Source organism: Ascaphus truei, chromosome 3 (genome assembly GCF_040206685.1).
Source record: "Ascaphus truei isolate aAscTru1 chromosome 3, aAscTru1.hap1, whole genome shotgun sequence".
In the NCBI taxonomy this organism is placed as follows: Eukaryota; Metazoa; Chordata; class Amphibia; order Anura; family Ascaphidae; genus Ascaphus; species Ascaphus truei.
The window spans coordinates 122,688,205-122,703,567 of record NC_134485.1 but is presented as its reverse complement, the minus strand read 5'-3'; the positions used below and the strand labels follow the sequence as shown (position 1 = coordinate 122,703,567).

Sequence of the window (15,363 nt, the reverse complement as noted above, 5' to 3'; positions counted from 1 at the left end):
CGTTGATTGGTGTAACAATATTTTGTATAGTCCGCAAACTAGGCCTTCTAAGGCAATACAGTTTGTTAATGCGGCTATTTTCTGTGTGTCTTTCTCGCTCTCTCTTGCTATCTATATATATTTATTTTTATTTATAAAAATGTTTTACCAGGAAGTAATACATTGAGAGTTACCTCTCATTTTGAAGTATGTGCTGGGCACAGAGTTATAACAATACATGGCTACATTAAAAAAATTCCCTCCCCCCTCCTCTCTCCCACTCCCTCCCTTTTTTTTTTTTTTTTTTTTCTTCCCCCAATGAGTTGGTTCTTTTTATTTTATTTTAATTCGTACGACCGAGTAGGGACCGAAAAGTCGTTCAATCCCCTTATAAGTTAAAAGATGTACTGATATTACACAATTACGATTATATGTATATACGCATGTTCTTCATATTTAAATTATGTCTGATATGTCATGTATGCTCTGCTTAATAAAAATTCAAGTTATAAATAAAATAAAAAAACAGGTTATACTGTACACTCAATTTACAGACATTTCATGGACAGATAGAGTTGGAAAATTGGACACAGGTGAGTTTCAGATTGAAATAGAGAAGCTTTAACATCACCAAACATCAGCGAACAGCAGCAAACGGCTCCCAACTTTTGGCTGCACCAAACACTGTCCACCTTTGGGGCAACGCAGTCCTTTGTCTTCTTGGCTCATTAACATTCCAGAGGGTGGGGTTGACGTTCCACATAGTACAAGCAAATGTTAATCCTTTGCACGCTGGTCTTGTGCAGAGGGGAGCAATTCTTGGGGAGCCTCATCAAGTGTCTGCCTTTGGGCAACGCAGATGTACACTGAAGGGGTTCAGATTGAATATATTGTGTATATATCTTTTTGATGGGCTCTTTAACCATGTCAATTTTTTTCCAGGATATATTAATTAATTGCAGACGTGCTGCTACCTCAATTGCTATTTGTCCCCCAGCACCGTACTATCTAGCGGTTGGATGTTCTGATAGCACAGTGAGAATATATGACCGGCGAATGCTTGGAACAAGAGCAACAAGTATGTAATGAGAGACATTTGTCAATATACCAGTTTGGGGAGGGGTCGGGCGGGATTGCAACTGTTTCTGTAGAAATTAATGAAATTGTGTGGATGTTCTGAACAATCTATGTTTACAAACTTCCTGGAATATTCTAAAAACAAATAAACAAGTAGGTCATATGTGACGGTGAAGGGGTACCCAGGCCAATAATAAAGGTATTATGCTCGGCTGGGTGCCCCTGAGCCATATGGGGGAATTGTGATTGTCAGCTCTTCAACCCAATCATGGCATGTATCTGCATTTGTGATAAAGATGTATATGTATTTTTACTGTTCCAGGAGTGCCAACCAGCGGAGATGTACGGGGCGTGAGTTTCAGGGGCGATTTTACGGTAAAATGTTGTCAGGGTGTGTTTGGGTAGACGGGGGCCACTGTTGCGTGTTACCCCGAAACACGTACTCAGGAATCCCCCCAGATTGTTGAGGACATGAGGAACACAGACCACCGGATAAAATACTCCCTAGAAAGCAGTTTGCAGCTCACCGTCACATCTCCCTGCTTCAGCACAGACCAGAATAGTAAGACCGGGCAGAGGATTGAATCACATTCACAGTACCCCGTATATATGCCCACAAACCCCGGGACCCAGGTTGGAGTTCAGTGTATCTCCCAGCAGGTATAAGGTGGCAAGAGTTATATGTTTTTAACTTTAAGTAATGTTCAGTATGGGTAAAAATCCATTTGCATGAGAGACAGAGTGTCTACTCTGCCCTCTAAGCTTCAAAGGCAATCCAGGATATGGAAGTGTTAAACCAGTTGTTAGCTTGCTTGGTAGAGGAAGAGAACTTCAATAAGCCATCCTGGCAAGATGTCACCCTGCCCAGACTTAGCGGCACCAGGTAAGAGGGGAAGGGTCTCATATGCTAAGCGACAAAGGGGAAAAGTTTGCACGTATCCAGAGCAGAATGAGAAGCCCCCTCTGCCAGGTTTGCAAAGTATTGGCAACTCCGTGATAGGGGGACAGAAATATTCCCATGGAGAGAGAGGCTGCACTAGGCAGGGATAAAAATGTTAACCCTTTAAGAACCCGTGCAGTCCATCAGGAAGAGAATTATCATGCTGTAACAGATTCACCTAAGATTCAATGTGTGGTCCAAGAATTCCAAGCTCTGAGTAAGTCATCTAAGTTTCTCAGAGGCTAAGTGTCCAGTTACAAGACTCCAACATTAAGAGGCTACTTGACGGAAAAGCTGCCTGGATTATTTTGCGGTTTGTTTTGCAAATAGGAAAGATTAGTTTTGTATCTCAGTCCCAAAATAAGTGTATTTCAAGTGTTTTTTTGTAAACTAACGTGTGTGTGTTAATTCTGTAAATAAATCACAATTTATTTTATCTCTTGCTTTGGTCAATCAAAGGATCCGGGTATTTTGGTGTTAAAAGTTCTGGTCTACCGTGACATCTTATCACACCTGTTTTCCTATTCATAAATATTTTAGCTCCAAATTATGAAAACATTGCAAATATGTGTTCTTGTCCTTGGAGAGGAGATATTACTAGTTCCAATGTTTCTGAGAGTTGTAGGCAGCTTTTAATTCCATCAGTAACCAAAAAAATGACGACTCATTGTCACGGGAGACCAGGTTTATTGTACACCTTTTACCTGGATCATTTATTGAGCAAAACAAGATAATCAAATAAATTGTAGTTTATTCACAGAAATAGGCATACACACAGTGGAACACAAAATACAGACAAAAAGCACACTTACTGGGGGGCTGGGGTAGAAAACTAGACTGTTCTAGGTGCAGGGACTCTAAATAAGAGTTTTCCCCTGACCGGGACTTAGCCCGAAATCCTCTGGTTCCCAAATCGTCGTGAAGTTCCACTTGCCACCCCTTCTTCTCTTCTGAGAACTTGGACTCTTTTGACCGGGGGTTAGCACCAAACTCCTTGTACTGTACTATAATCGGCTTGCAATCCCAGCTACGACCGCTATGTTCGATTATTAGAACTATATATTTTCCCGGCAGACTTTTCTGAAGCTGGTGCTCTGCTATTCTTGCAAGAGCACTTTTGAAAAGCCACTTTTGAAAAGCACTTCTACCGCTGGAAGTCTCAACGTTCATTGGCTCAGACATTTATTATAGTATTTGGGTCTCCATTCACAAAATACTAAAGCCAATCAGAGTGTGGGAACTTTATCAGTAGATAATCAGAACGAAGCTGGTATGGAAAGCCGGGTCTGCAGGAAACCTGAGACTGCCAAGGGGCATGTGCAAGATTGCCACCTCTGTCCCTTGCCATCTCATGCCACCCGCTGGGTCAGGCTCCTCCAGGTCTGGTAGGACAAATGGCAGCCCAGACGACTGCCATTGATCCCAGACGTGTTACTTGAGCCTTTCCCTGCTACCCAAATGGCTTTCACACCTCAGGCATCCTCTGGTGGCTTTCATCTCTGATGTCCAGCAGACTTACTGGCGGCTTCTTGGTAGCCCTGGTAGCCTGTCTGAACATTGGTTCCGAAAGTCCATTTATAGTGCACAACAGTACATATCAGCACTATTACAGTATTAAAAAAATATACACTTTAAATATTTTCCTAAGTCTCTGGGTATGGAGAATAGAATAGAAAGCTGCACTTTTATTTCTACTAGCCTTTATTCCCCACACACTGTCTTTAGACTTAGACTGGACTCTGAGAGTCCTCTCATAACTTTATCTACAGTTGGAGTACCCAAGAACCGAATACAGGCTCTGGGCTTCCTGGGCATTAACTGTGGTATCACCCTTAACCTAGGGACCCCTTATAGTTACAGGGACACTTTACATCCCTTTGCCCCATTTACCTTTATGGGCTATGCTGAAGCAGGGAACTCTAGCGGTGAGTCGCGCAAGCGTTTTCAAGGGGAGATATTGCCAGGACAATATGCCTACATGTATCCAAGAATCAAGCATTTTTAGTGGAAACGACAACTCCGGACCCCAACTACCTAGGCACATTCTGACAATTTCTCAGCAAAACCCCCCTTGAAACTCATGCCCTAGCAATCTCTGCTCGCTGGCATGGTAAAAACACAAAAAAAATCTTTATTGTCGCAAATTACAGGTTATGCATAAACGGTTGCTGCGCTCAAGAGCTGACACTCCCGAACCCTTATACTCGGATCAGGGGTAACCAAAACAGGGCTTGACCTTTATTATTAGCCTTGTTATCCCCTCACCGTCACACTCATATACTGTAAATGGTTCCTCCGGTCTTATCTACTGTCTTTTTCCAAGCAGTAAACGAAGAGTCCAAAAGGCATTTTGATCATAATAAATGTACAGCGCTTAGACGTAAGGCAACTTGCCCATTCTTATAAAAAGGCCACCTTAGAATTACTTGGTAAATATGGCTAATGTGTGTTAAGCATGACATTCTCTCCCCTTCTACATGCATTGACATTACTCACAAAAGAGGCGCTACAGTAATTGAAGTCAAAATAACAGCTATAAGTTATATTGTATTTATCCTTTTCTGTTTTTTTTTTTAATTACCCCTCAAAACATATCTTTAGGTTTTGTCCTCTGAGTCATTATATTCTAGCAGTTCTAAACCTGTTCCACAATGGGATGAAGCTCTTTGGACCTCATTTGAGAAAGACTTAAACAATATTTATGCTGTAAAAATAGGGAGTCTCTTTCCTTTAAAGAGGAGGTGGAACTGAAGAGAAAATAAAAAAGTAGTGTCACTCCAGGTCTGTTGACAAAATTGAAGTGCTTCTCTGCACCCACTAGTACTGTACCCTCACACTTTGACCACTAAACATGTGACAATAGATATAGTGTAGCTAACGATCTAATGGGACAGTCCTGAATTTGTACAGTAGGTAATATTATAAGCCAAGTTAATTTGAATTGCATTTCTGAATTTGGGACATTTTGCCTTCCTATAATTTTTACGGAGGTAATAGGTGTTAGCTACAGATGCACATACTGTAGGTAGGAGTGAGCAGGAAAAAGAAAAGTAAGGGAGTTAGAAGGTGCAATGTGCTAGCCCGATTGTACCATACAGCAGTACTATACAGCACATTCTTCAAGGGAGGAACATGTTCTTTATTAGGAAAGATACCCAAAAATATAAATATAATAGGCTAGCTGGTTTCTTGCTTAAAACATTAAATATTGATACAAATGTGCTATGCATTTGGTAGTATTTATTTATATACTGTACATGTATGGTTGTACTTTGTTTTTTATATACATTAACATACAGTATGTGTAGCTTTTGGTGTGTGTGTGTGGGGGGGGGGGGGCTGTTGTACACTTGTTACTTTACATTAAATGTTAACCAAAGGTGGGGTGGGGGGGTAAGGAAATGGTGCAAATTATGTTAATAACCATGGGAATACATATATTAATCAGTTTTTTTTATATTTTCTTTGGCTTGCTTTTCTACTGTTACTGTTGTTGCTCTAGGGCAGTGATTCTCAACCAGGGTGCAAGGGAACCCTAGTGTACCATAACAATCTGCCAAGGGTGCCAAGGCCCCAGGGGAGAAACTCTGCTGGCAGCTCAGCAGGTGCATCCCATGCTGCCTAGAGATGTAGGAACTGCGATCCGCCTCTCCTCTCTTAGCCCGGCACAGAAGAGAGAGAGAAACCTCTTCATTTCCAGACAGCGCAGGATGTGCCCGCTGAGAAGCTTACATATTTATGGTGTGTGGGAAGGTGGCTGGAAAGAGGGATGAAGTGTCTGCTTTGTGTTTGGAGAAAAGTGATGGGTTTCTGTGAGAAGGGGGAGGTAGGTTTGTACTTTTTGTGGGGTGAGCTTAGGTGGGTGGTGTAAGTAAGAGAAGGGAGGCAACAGATGAATGTGGTGTTGATTCAGAAAGAGGGGGAGAGGGCTGTGTGAGAAAAGGGGATAAATGTGGAGCATGTGTTGAGTGAAAGGGTGAGTTTGAGTGAATGTGGCATGTGTAAGAAGAGGTTTTGGTAAGTGTGTTGGGTTTGTGGTTGTGAAAAGGATGGTCAGTGTGTATACTGTAGTGCTGACGAGTATTCTAAAGCAAATCTGGGGCAATCACCAACAAGACCCAGGTACATGCTGCAACATTTCAGTGACATTTCTGCAGACAGACTAATGGCCCATCGGATTAACAGCGGGGGTCCCTGGCAGTCCCATTCAAACTGAATGGGACAGCTAAGGACCCCTGCTGTGTTAATCCGATGGGCCATTAGTCTCTGCAGAAATGTCACTGAAATGTTGCAGCATGTACCTGGATCTTGTTGGTGCTAGCCCTAGATTTTCCAAGGCAAGTTTTAGAATACTCGTCGGCTCACCTGTATGTGTAAGAGGCTGAATGAGGTCTCAAGATTAAAAAAAATCTTATGGGGTGCCATATTTAAAACATGAGGAGAACCACTACTCTAGAGCAGAGGTTCCCAACCCCAGTCCTCAAGGATCACAAGTAGTGCAGGTTTTAATGATATCCCTGCTTGAGTGCAGGTTGTTCAGTCAACATGATTGGGCCACATGTGCTAATGAGAGGATAGCCTTAAAACATGAACTGGTAGTGGTACAGCTGCGGCCGCCTTTATCCTAGTGCGGCCGTAGCAGCACAACTCTTATAACCGCGGGCAGATGCAGTATGTTTTTTTTTTCCGGAATATATTGCGGTATTTTAGCGCTCGTAATATTAGCATTTTATTAGCGCTGTCTGCAATACTGCAAAACCGTCTTAAAACTCAGGGGGGCGTTCGCGAGCTGTTGTCTTCAAAGTCTAACACTTTAGCAGTTCAACCTACAGTACGTCAGTACACAGTCTGCGTGTGCGCGCGCAGTAATTGTAAATTTGCATATTTATACATGCATGTGCAGTGCTGTATATCTCATTTGAAAATTGTTGAAACGCATAGGCGTGTACTGTAACAGTATCACATTTTGGCATATACATCGCTCTCCCCTCGCTCGCCCCCGCACGCACACAGGCTAATTTACTGCACTGCAGTATTTCAACTTATTATCTTATCTACAGTACAGTACACCTCTCCCACACCATTCCTTTGAATGTGTGTCTTTCTGGTTTCAATCACATTCCTGCTTGATAGCTGATGATTACTGCGCATGCGTCTGTAACTTCACCACTGCTTGCTTGCGAAGTTCAAGAGTGAGTGACCAAAAAAAATAATATTTTTTTCTCGTCATTTTTTATTTTTATTTTCTCCACAAGCCTGCCTAAACCATCTTGATATTATGATATTCAATCTGTGCTGTAGCTTTTGACTGCGACACTGTGCATTTGACTGCACATGGTTGATTTGTGTGCTTTTTATTTATTTGGGGGTGTAGGGATCAAATTATTATGATGACCTGCCTTTTGAAAATATGTCATTTCTTTGAACTATAGTACAGCTAATCCTTCATGCAGCTGTACCCTGTACCCCCCTCCCCCACGCACACACAAGGCTCGCTCAAGGATTTGAACTTCTTATCAACAGACACCTCTCCAGAACCATTCTGTTTCTAAAGCTTCTCATTGTGCTTTTAATCATCCGTCCCTAGCCGAGCATCACCTCTCTGCGCCTGTGTGTAATCCTCAAAACCATTAATTAATTTTCCTATTGTTGACTTTGAGTCACATCTCTGTAATCCTCTTTGGGAAGGTTGCTATCTGATGATTACTTCGCATGACTCACCCATCTACCCCCCCAACCATTTGAGGCTTTGTTTACGGTAACGCTTGTGATAATCCCTTCTCGAATTTGCACTGTGAAATTGAGAGTTAAAAAAACCATAATCTGATTCATGTTTTTGGTGCAGTAACTTACCACTTTTTGTTATTCTTTCTTTTTCTTTGGTGTAGGGGGGGGTCAATGATTATGATTATCATGAATGTAAAGAAATATTTATTTTATTTTATCAGGAACAAAAAATACAAATATACAATTGATCATAAATAATACAAACTGCAGTCTTTATTCAGTTCTTCTGTCAGTTGAAAATTGAGGGCTGTTGGATAATCATGAATAATGCACATTGATAATAATATTAATTAATAATATATAATATATATAATAATATAATATATATAATGTATAATAATATATATTTTTCCGTCTTTATCTTCTTCCTCATTCTGTGTACAGTACAGTAGTTCATTGAGAGAGGGGAGGTTTTGTGTAAATCATGACTGCAGTTTAGATACACTTAACTGTACACACAGTTCACAAACTTTACACATGATACCCCCCCTCTCCCCCAGTCCATCCTTTTTTTTCTGAAAAGACAAGAAAGTAAAAAATTAGTGCAGTTATGTGCATACTTTTTTATGGCATTGTATACTGTATAGTACAGTACTGTCAAACTAGTCTATACTGGAACTACTGTATACTGTAACTACTGTTAAATACATTGCAACCAGATGGCTAGTGCTGCTCTCTCAGGAAAGAAAAAAATTGAGCAGTTAGGTGCATATTATGGCATTGTGTACTGTATAACTACTCCATATTGGACTACAGTATGCAGTTAGTACTGTCAAACTAGTCTATACCGGAACTACTGTATACTGTGACTACTGTTAAATACTTTGTAACCAGATGGCTAGTGCTGCTCTCTCAGGAAAGAAAAAATCTGTGCCATACTTACCTGTATCATACAGTACAGTACTTGGTGTGCCTGTACTTACCATACTACAGTACAGTACTAAACTGTAGACTCCGGTACGTGTTTTTTAAAATCAGATTCAGCAATGTGCAGGCATTGTAACACAAAGCGATATTATCCATCGAAATCCCTCCATTGGCCGTTTTCCGCATGAGATGACAAAGTTTTCTTTTCTGAGGAAAAACAAAAGTAAAAGTTTTACTGTAATGGTCGGTCAGTCCCCTAAAGAAGTTCCGACAGTCAGTCCCACCAATAATTTTCTCGGGGGTGTCTCCTGTTCACATGCGCATGCGCCTACTGTCGATGTGATGACACGCATATGCGTTTCAAGAAGGTTCCAATGCGCATGCGCCTAGCTTTCCACCAATTGTTCAGTATCTACTGTAGAAGCTGCTCAGCCAATGATATTGCTTACAGGAGATATTGCTTACAGGAGAATTGCTTGACTGTGCATTGATATTTCAAAAACAGAATAAAATACGGCAACATTACTCACCATAGACTTTGCCAATCAGCTGGCGCCGAGCCACTGCCAGATTATACACGTAGTTGACAGGTGACAGCGGGACTACTACACCTGTAGTCAGCTGATGAGGCTGGAAATCGCTTAGGTACATGCAAGCTTGCTGGAATCTGTACGTGAAATCCGGCTCAGGCTGCAGGTATCCGGGCGGGGACAGACAGCAAGGGTTGTCGGTCACCAGGTTTTCACTGACGGTCGGACCGTTATTGGAAGCCGGTGCTGGTGCTGGCGCATTGCTTGCCTGCGACTGACGTTTCTTAGTTGGTTTTAACATGACCTTTCGCCTTTTGAAGTCTCCATGATCATAGATACGGGAAAAATCCGGTGATACACACCAATACCCTCCAATAACATCGGGATCAATACGAAAAAAACATGGATCGATACATAACTTTTTCCTTATTGCACGCTTCCACACATGAGCATCTGGTGAAAATTTGTAAAAGTCATAGTTTTCGATAAAATACTGATAAATTTGACCAACTGTGGCCATCTTATCATCTGTTGCATTAATCGCGGCCCATATTAAATAAGCGTACGTTCTGTCGGGTTTTTGGAACACGGACTGCAGTTGTGCACTCATGTCGGGACTCTCAGGACTCTCAGGACAATAAAACAAGACCAGACACTGTGCTTGTATTTTTTAATATGAAAAGCCTTAATTGATACATTGTTGTAACTTTTTCAGTCCCAAGGCCAATTTACAATGGACCACTGTGGTATTCTTTTAAACACCTGCAAGTCGACACATTACTGAAGCGCATGGGCATTACAATTCATGAATTTCTGCCACCTGGCGGATACGCAAAGAATTGCAACCAATTAAATCCGAACCATTATCAATAAACACATCAACCGCGGGTGTGAATGCAACATGAATGCGGTATGAATGTGGCATGAATGTGGTGAAGTGCGGTAAAGTGCGTGGCATTCGGAAAAAATCCCCGAAAAAATTCGGAGATATTGGAGAATAAACAGGGCCGCGGCTGTACTTGAGGACTGGTGGTGGGAACCTCTGCTGTAGAGGATAAACTATCTTCCATAATGCTTCTTCTGGAGCTGAAATTCACTTTTAAGCCCATTCACGTTTGTCACGTACGGTACATCTGTGAGCACCTGACTTAGAAATGCAACCTAGGGTTAATACACACAGCTACTTTAGCCAACTCACCTTTCTCCTCCACAAGGTACTTTCAATGAGTTCATATTAACCCCTTACTCAATTGCAATCAGATCTATACGCTGCTACTGTAGCACCCAAGAATTATGCAAATAAAATATGTAAAATAATATCTGCCAGGGTCTCAGGCCCTTGTTTATAATAGAAAAAACTATGCACTTAACACACAAGAATCTGTTGTAGCAAAATGTTTCCCGAAAATTTAAATACTCTCCAGAGGATGCAACAGTTCATTCAGAGCCCCAAAGCATCACTTATTAATTTTTTTTAATATATATAAAAATACAGTGCTTAGCTTACAAGAATATACAATTACAGTAAATGCAGTACAGTTTCTTAAAATAACAGGATAAAAAATAAAACAGAAATCCCTATACATTACGTTACCATATGTCATGATTTTCTCCCAAAGAGGTCACTGGGGAAGAAATTAGTTTGGTGCAAAACACACCTCTGTTGAAATCTGATTCTCATAATACATTGCTAAGTCTTATGTACAATTTTTCTCCGTTGAAACAACATAAGCCCACCTCTGTCATAAATCAGCTGTGAGATTGACAGTTTTATGTCAGAGAAATTAAAACCTACCAAACTACATTTAAGTATTATCTTAATATATAACTGCACACATAACTTCACTTCTCTAGTACCTAAACACACAGGAGTCACATCAATGGATTCAGGTGGTCATGGCAGACACAACGAGACTAAGTATGACCGTCTTGTCCCTAAATCTTAGCTAGAAATGGATATGTGTCCCTTATTACCTGCTAGACATCATGTGTCTGGCCTAATTGCAGGTGACTCTGTGCCAAGGTTACACATGTAACTCCTAGTCTGTACAGTTGATGATGTCACATAAAATTCTATTTTTTAATAAAGTCCTCCAACGAAAGCATAACCTGTGTGTCACCTCTCTCTGGAATGCACTAGTAATTATTCACAAGTGTTTCGTTTTCTTTGAGGCTGACAGTTTAGTCTCTGGTTATCGTTTATGACCTTCTAAGCAACACAGGTCACTTTTAGTGGGCCATAAATGATAGCCCCCTCGCCCCCCAATTAAGTCCTCTTTGAAGACCAGCACAGACCCTGGAAAAGTCTTGATTGTTCATTAACCCAATATATTGTATTTTTAAACCCAATCTGTAGCTACATTAAACCCTGAAGCACCAGATTGATTAAAATACCTAATATCTCATGATATTATCATGACAACATCAATGGGTATTGTATAGTACAATTGATCATCTAAATACAACAAATTAAGATAAAGACTTAATATTTTAATTTTGGAAGTCTAAAAGATAGCTGTAAATTAAAGTGCAGACTGGCTTTATATAATTGGTAAGCCACCTATAAGAAATTGTTGGGGTATAATAAATAACAATCACAACAAACATTTTTGTAAAATAAAGCTAGATTTTACTTTTAATACTTAATTGAACTATATTGGTACTGAGTCTTTTTTGTACCCTTTTTATTTTTTTTACAGACAATTATTCATGTCGGGGAACTACAGGAATGTGTGTACGTTTTGTTCCTGCACACCTTGAAAAAAAATCCTATAGAGTAACATCTCTATGCTACAGTGAAGATGGCCAAGAAGTTCTTGTGAGCTACTGCTCAGATTACATTTATTTATTTAATCCTAATGATGACCAAGCAAAAGAGTTTAAATTTCCTTCAGCTGAACAGAGAAGGGAACAGGTGAGGGTCAGCATGCACTGTTTTTGTCTTTATGCAATGTATTGTATTTCTGATGTCATTATCATATAATACAAACATCGGGTTAATACTGTATATCATGCTGCACTCCCACTTTTCATTCTAAAACAGTGAATTACTGTACCTGTCTTCCTTCAATAATATCAAGCTCTTGCTGCAACTACTCTTGATCTATTCTAAATAGGTGAAGGACAGTTCACAGAGGGTAAGTGTACTTTTTATGATATTTCTTAATGGTTTACTCTTTACTTAATGGTAAAAATGGTAGAACTTGCACTCACCAGTTTGTGGTATAGCAACATCAATAGGTGCTGTGATCCTGTGTCCATACCGCTGGACTCATGTAATTAAAAAAACCTGTTTGGATCAGCACGCTGTAATAGAATAAAGAATAGAGAAAAATACACTGACATGTTCCTTTTGGTATCAACTCTCTTCTCTAATGCAGGGGTGCTCAAACTGGGGGGTGATTTTCTTGGGGGGTGTGTGGCGGTTACAGAGGCCCTGTGCCCTTCCCCAAAGCCTTTAAATTAAATGCCGTGGGTGGACTGAGGCCTCTGTAATATCCCTTACTTGCTTCCAGTCGGCTCTTCGGCGACGCGTCGCCATGGCAAAACGGTGTCAAATTATGCTGCAGGGTCATGTGATGTAACATGTCGCCATGGCAACGCACATCATATGACACTGCAGGGTCACGTGATGTGACATCACATGACCTGCTGCGTCATTTAGCACCAGGTCGTTGGAGCATGGGGGCACGAACACTGGAGCTGTGAGGCAGGGAAGCGCAGGTCAAAAACTTTGCGCACCCTGGCACTAATGTACAGAAAAATACAAAAGTCAAGTGGGATTAGTCTGCAGAGACACATTGTTACTACAGCAGAATGAGCACGTTTTGAAGGACCCCTGGCTCCTTCGTCAGGTTGACGTTTACTTAGCAATGGAAAATAAAAGACCAGTTGGTACAGACTATGGGCCATATTTACTCAGCAGTGCAGTGCCATAAGACACTTTTAAGTGCTAATAGACCCTTTATAGCCCATTCATTTAAATGTATCTTAAGTTGTATTCCAATACTGGAAGGTGTTGTATGTCATAGCACTGCTTAGTCAATATGGGCCAATACACTAAAATGTGACAATCATCCTAACAATTACATTTTCATTAAGTCCTTTCGTTTTTTCGGTAATCAATAAGCCAGCAGTTTTGCACCCTAAAGCACTTTAAGGCACTGAAAGTAGAATATGACTGATTACTTAGGAATTATATACAGTCTCCATCAGGAACTGGTCAAACAAAACTTCTTCTTAAAATATTCATGGTCAGCATTATTGCACTGATATACAGTAGTTATGCGAAGACAGCCTTGAATTCCCTTGACTTCTGTGGAAGTATAATAATTTTTATATTATTATCATGTATAACTATAACCAATCTTTTATTTTCCAAAAACAAAGATCTAAAATCCTGCTTTTTATAATAGGGCACTGTGGGTTAAGTTGAAACAGTATGTGAATAGAAGAATGTTCTTTTCCTTCTTTGAACTTTAGTTCACCTTACAAATTGCTTGAACTACTTTTCTTTGTCCTCACAAACAATTCCTTTTTTAGGACTCTCACCTTTTCTTATCTATTAACCCCCGCTTGAGGAGTGAGTCAGAGCGTTATGTACTCTATCAGCCTTGAGAGATGTACCCTGTCAGCATTGAGAAAGGGAGGGAGGGGGGAGATGAGGTAGCCTAATACATGACTTTTCTTTTTGTTTAGTTTGCAAAATACTGTATATCATTGGTAACTATGTAGAAACAAGATAGGATGCCCAATGAAGTCATATGGATTAACATTGCCAAATTATGTATGCACACTTTTTTTTAGGCATAAAGTAGAGTGCTTAGGGCATATACCGCAGTTCATTTATGTTACATATTTAGCCAGGTCACCTGATGGCTACTATTCTGCCCTTAGGCTGGCAGTAAACCCTGGTATAATCAGGTTGCCAGTAGCTGCTATGGGGTTTTCCCTCTCAGATGAGCTGCATTTGAGTGGCAGCGGGAGGCGGTAAAATCAGGCCTGGGCCTAACCAATCATGAAACATACCTGGTGCCCTCCTCCTGGCAGTATTTAAAGTCAGGACCGCCCTAAATGTAGTAGTATCCTTCCCCCACTAAGGAAGGCAGGTCACACAACTGGGAGCCTGAGATTGGGGCATTCCCTTGTACTCTTCCCTCTGGGGGAGAGTGAGTGTGGATCATACCTCTGCTTATGCTAGGAAGGTGGGGAGGAGCTAGGACGGCTGCGGGTGCCTTTTTGCCTGTAGTGGTCGGTCCAGGGACCATCCTTCAGTGAATAGCTGAGAGCACTGCATCGGGCAGAACCTGACTTGTTCCTGTTACTGTACCGAAGAGTAATAAACCGTTCCTGTTGTTATACCTCCTGCCTGGTGCGTGACCTTATTGGGGGGGAGAGGTAATACATTCTACCGTGGGAGATCACCTTCAGATCCTGGAGCCTACAGCAGATGAAGGCACTGCACTGCTAAAGAGATATGTGGGGTATGAACCCCAGTAGCCTAGTCCTGTTTTCCCACTAAAACAGGTGGACGACTCAGCCCTTCTGTTACCAGCAGGTATATGCACCATACACCATATTAATGGTAGAATCTGCCACTGGGTGGGGGAAACAACGTTACACATAGTTACATAGTTGCATAGTAGATGAGGTTGAAAAAAGACATGCGTCAATCAAGTTCAACCTACAGTATGCTAAATTTAGACGACAGATACGTTATCCTATATCCGTACTTACAGTATATTGATCCAAAGGAAGACAAACAAAAAATAAGGGGAAAAAATCCTTCCTGACTCCAAGAGTTGGCAATCAGATTACTCCCTGGATCAACATCCTTCCCAAGGTTACATATTTGGTATAGCCCATTATACCTTCCCTTTGTAAAAAAATGTGTCCAACCTTTTTTGTATCTGCCATCACAGTCTCCATGGGTAATGAATTCCACATTTTAATTGACCTTACTGTAAAGAACCCTTTCCTTGGTTGGTGGTGAAATTGCCTTTCCTCCAACCTTAAGGGATGGCCCCGGGTCCTTTGTACTGCCTGTGGGATGAATAGTTATTTTGAAAGCTCTTGTATTGTCCCAGAATATATTTGTACATAGTTATCATATCCCCTCTTAGACGCCTCTTTTCTAATGTAAATAAATCTAAGTTAGCTAGCCTCTCCTCATAAGTTAGATTG

At 40.9% G+C, this 15,363-nt stretch overlaps 1 protein-coding gene across 10 annotated transcripts in view; it reads left to right on the top strand.

Annotated features, from left to right (window-relative positions):
• The window catches only part of DCAF6 (DDB1 and CUL4 associated factor 6), a 397,587-nt gene that overhangs the window by 127,410 nt on the left and 254,814 nt on the right, over positions 1 to 15,363 (top strand). For 9 of the 10 annotated variants that reach the window (XM_075589478.1, XM_075589475.1, XM_075589480.1 and 6 more), the window contains exons 7-8: positions 922 to 1,057; positions 11,880 to 12,094. The exons of the other annotated variant lie outside the window; for it this stretch is intronic. In XM_075589478.1, the coding sequence (XP_075445593.1) occupies positions 922 to 1,057; positions 11,880 to 12,094 (351 nt within the window). The remainder of the gene's footprint in view (positions 1 to 921; positions 1,058 to 11,879; positions 12,095 to 15,363) is intronic. 10 annotated transcript variants of the gene reach the window in all.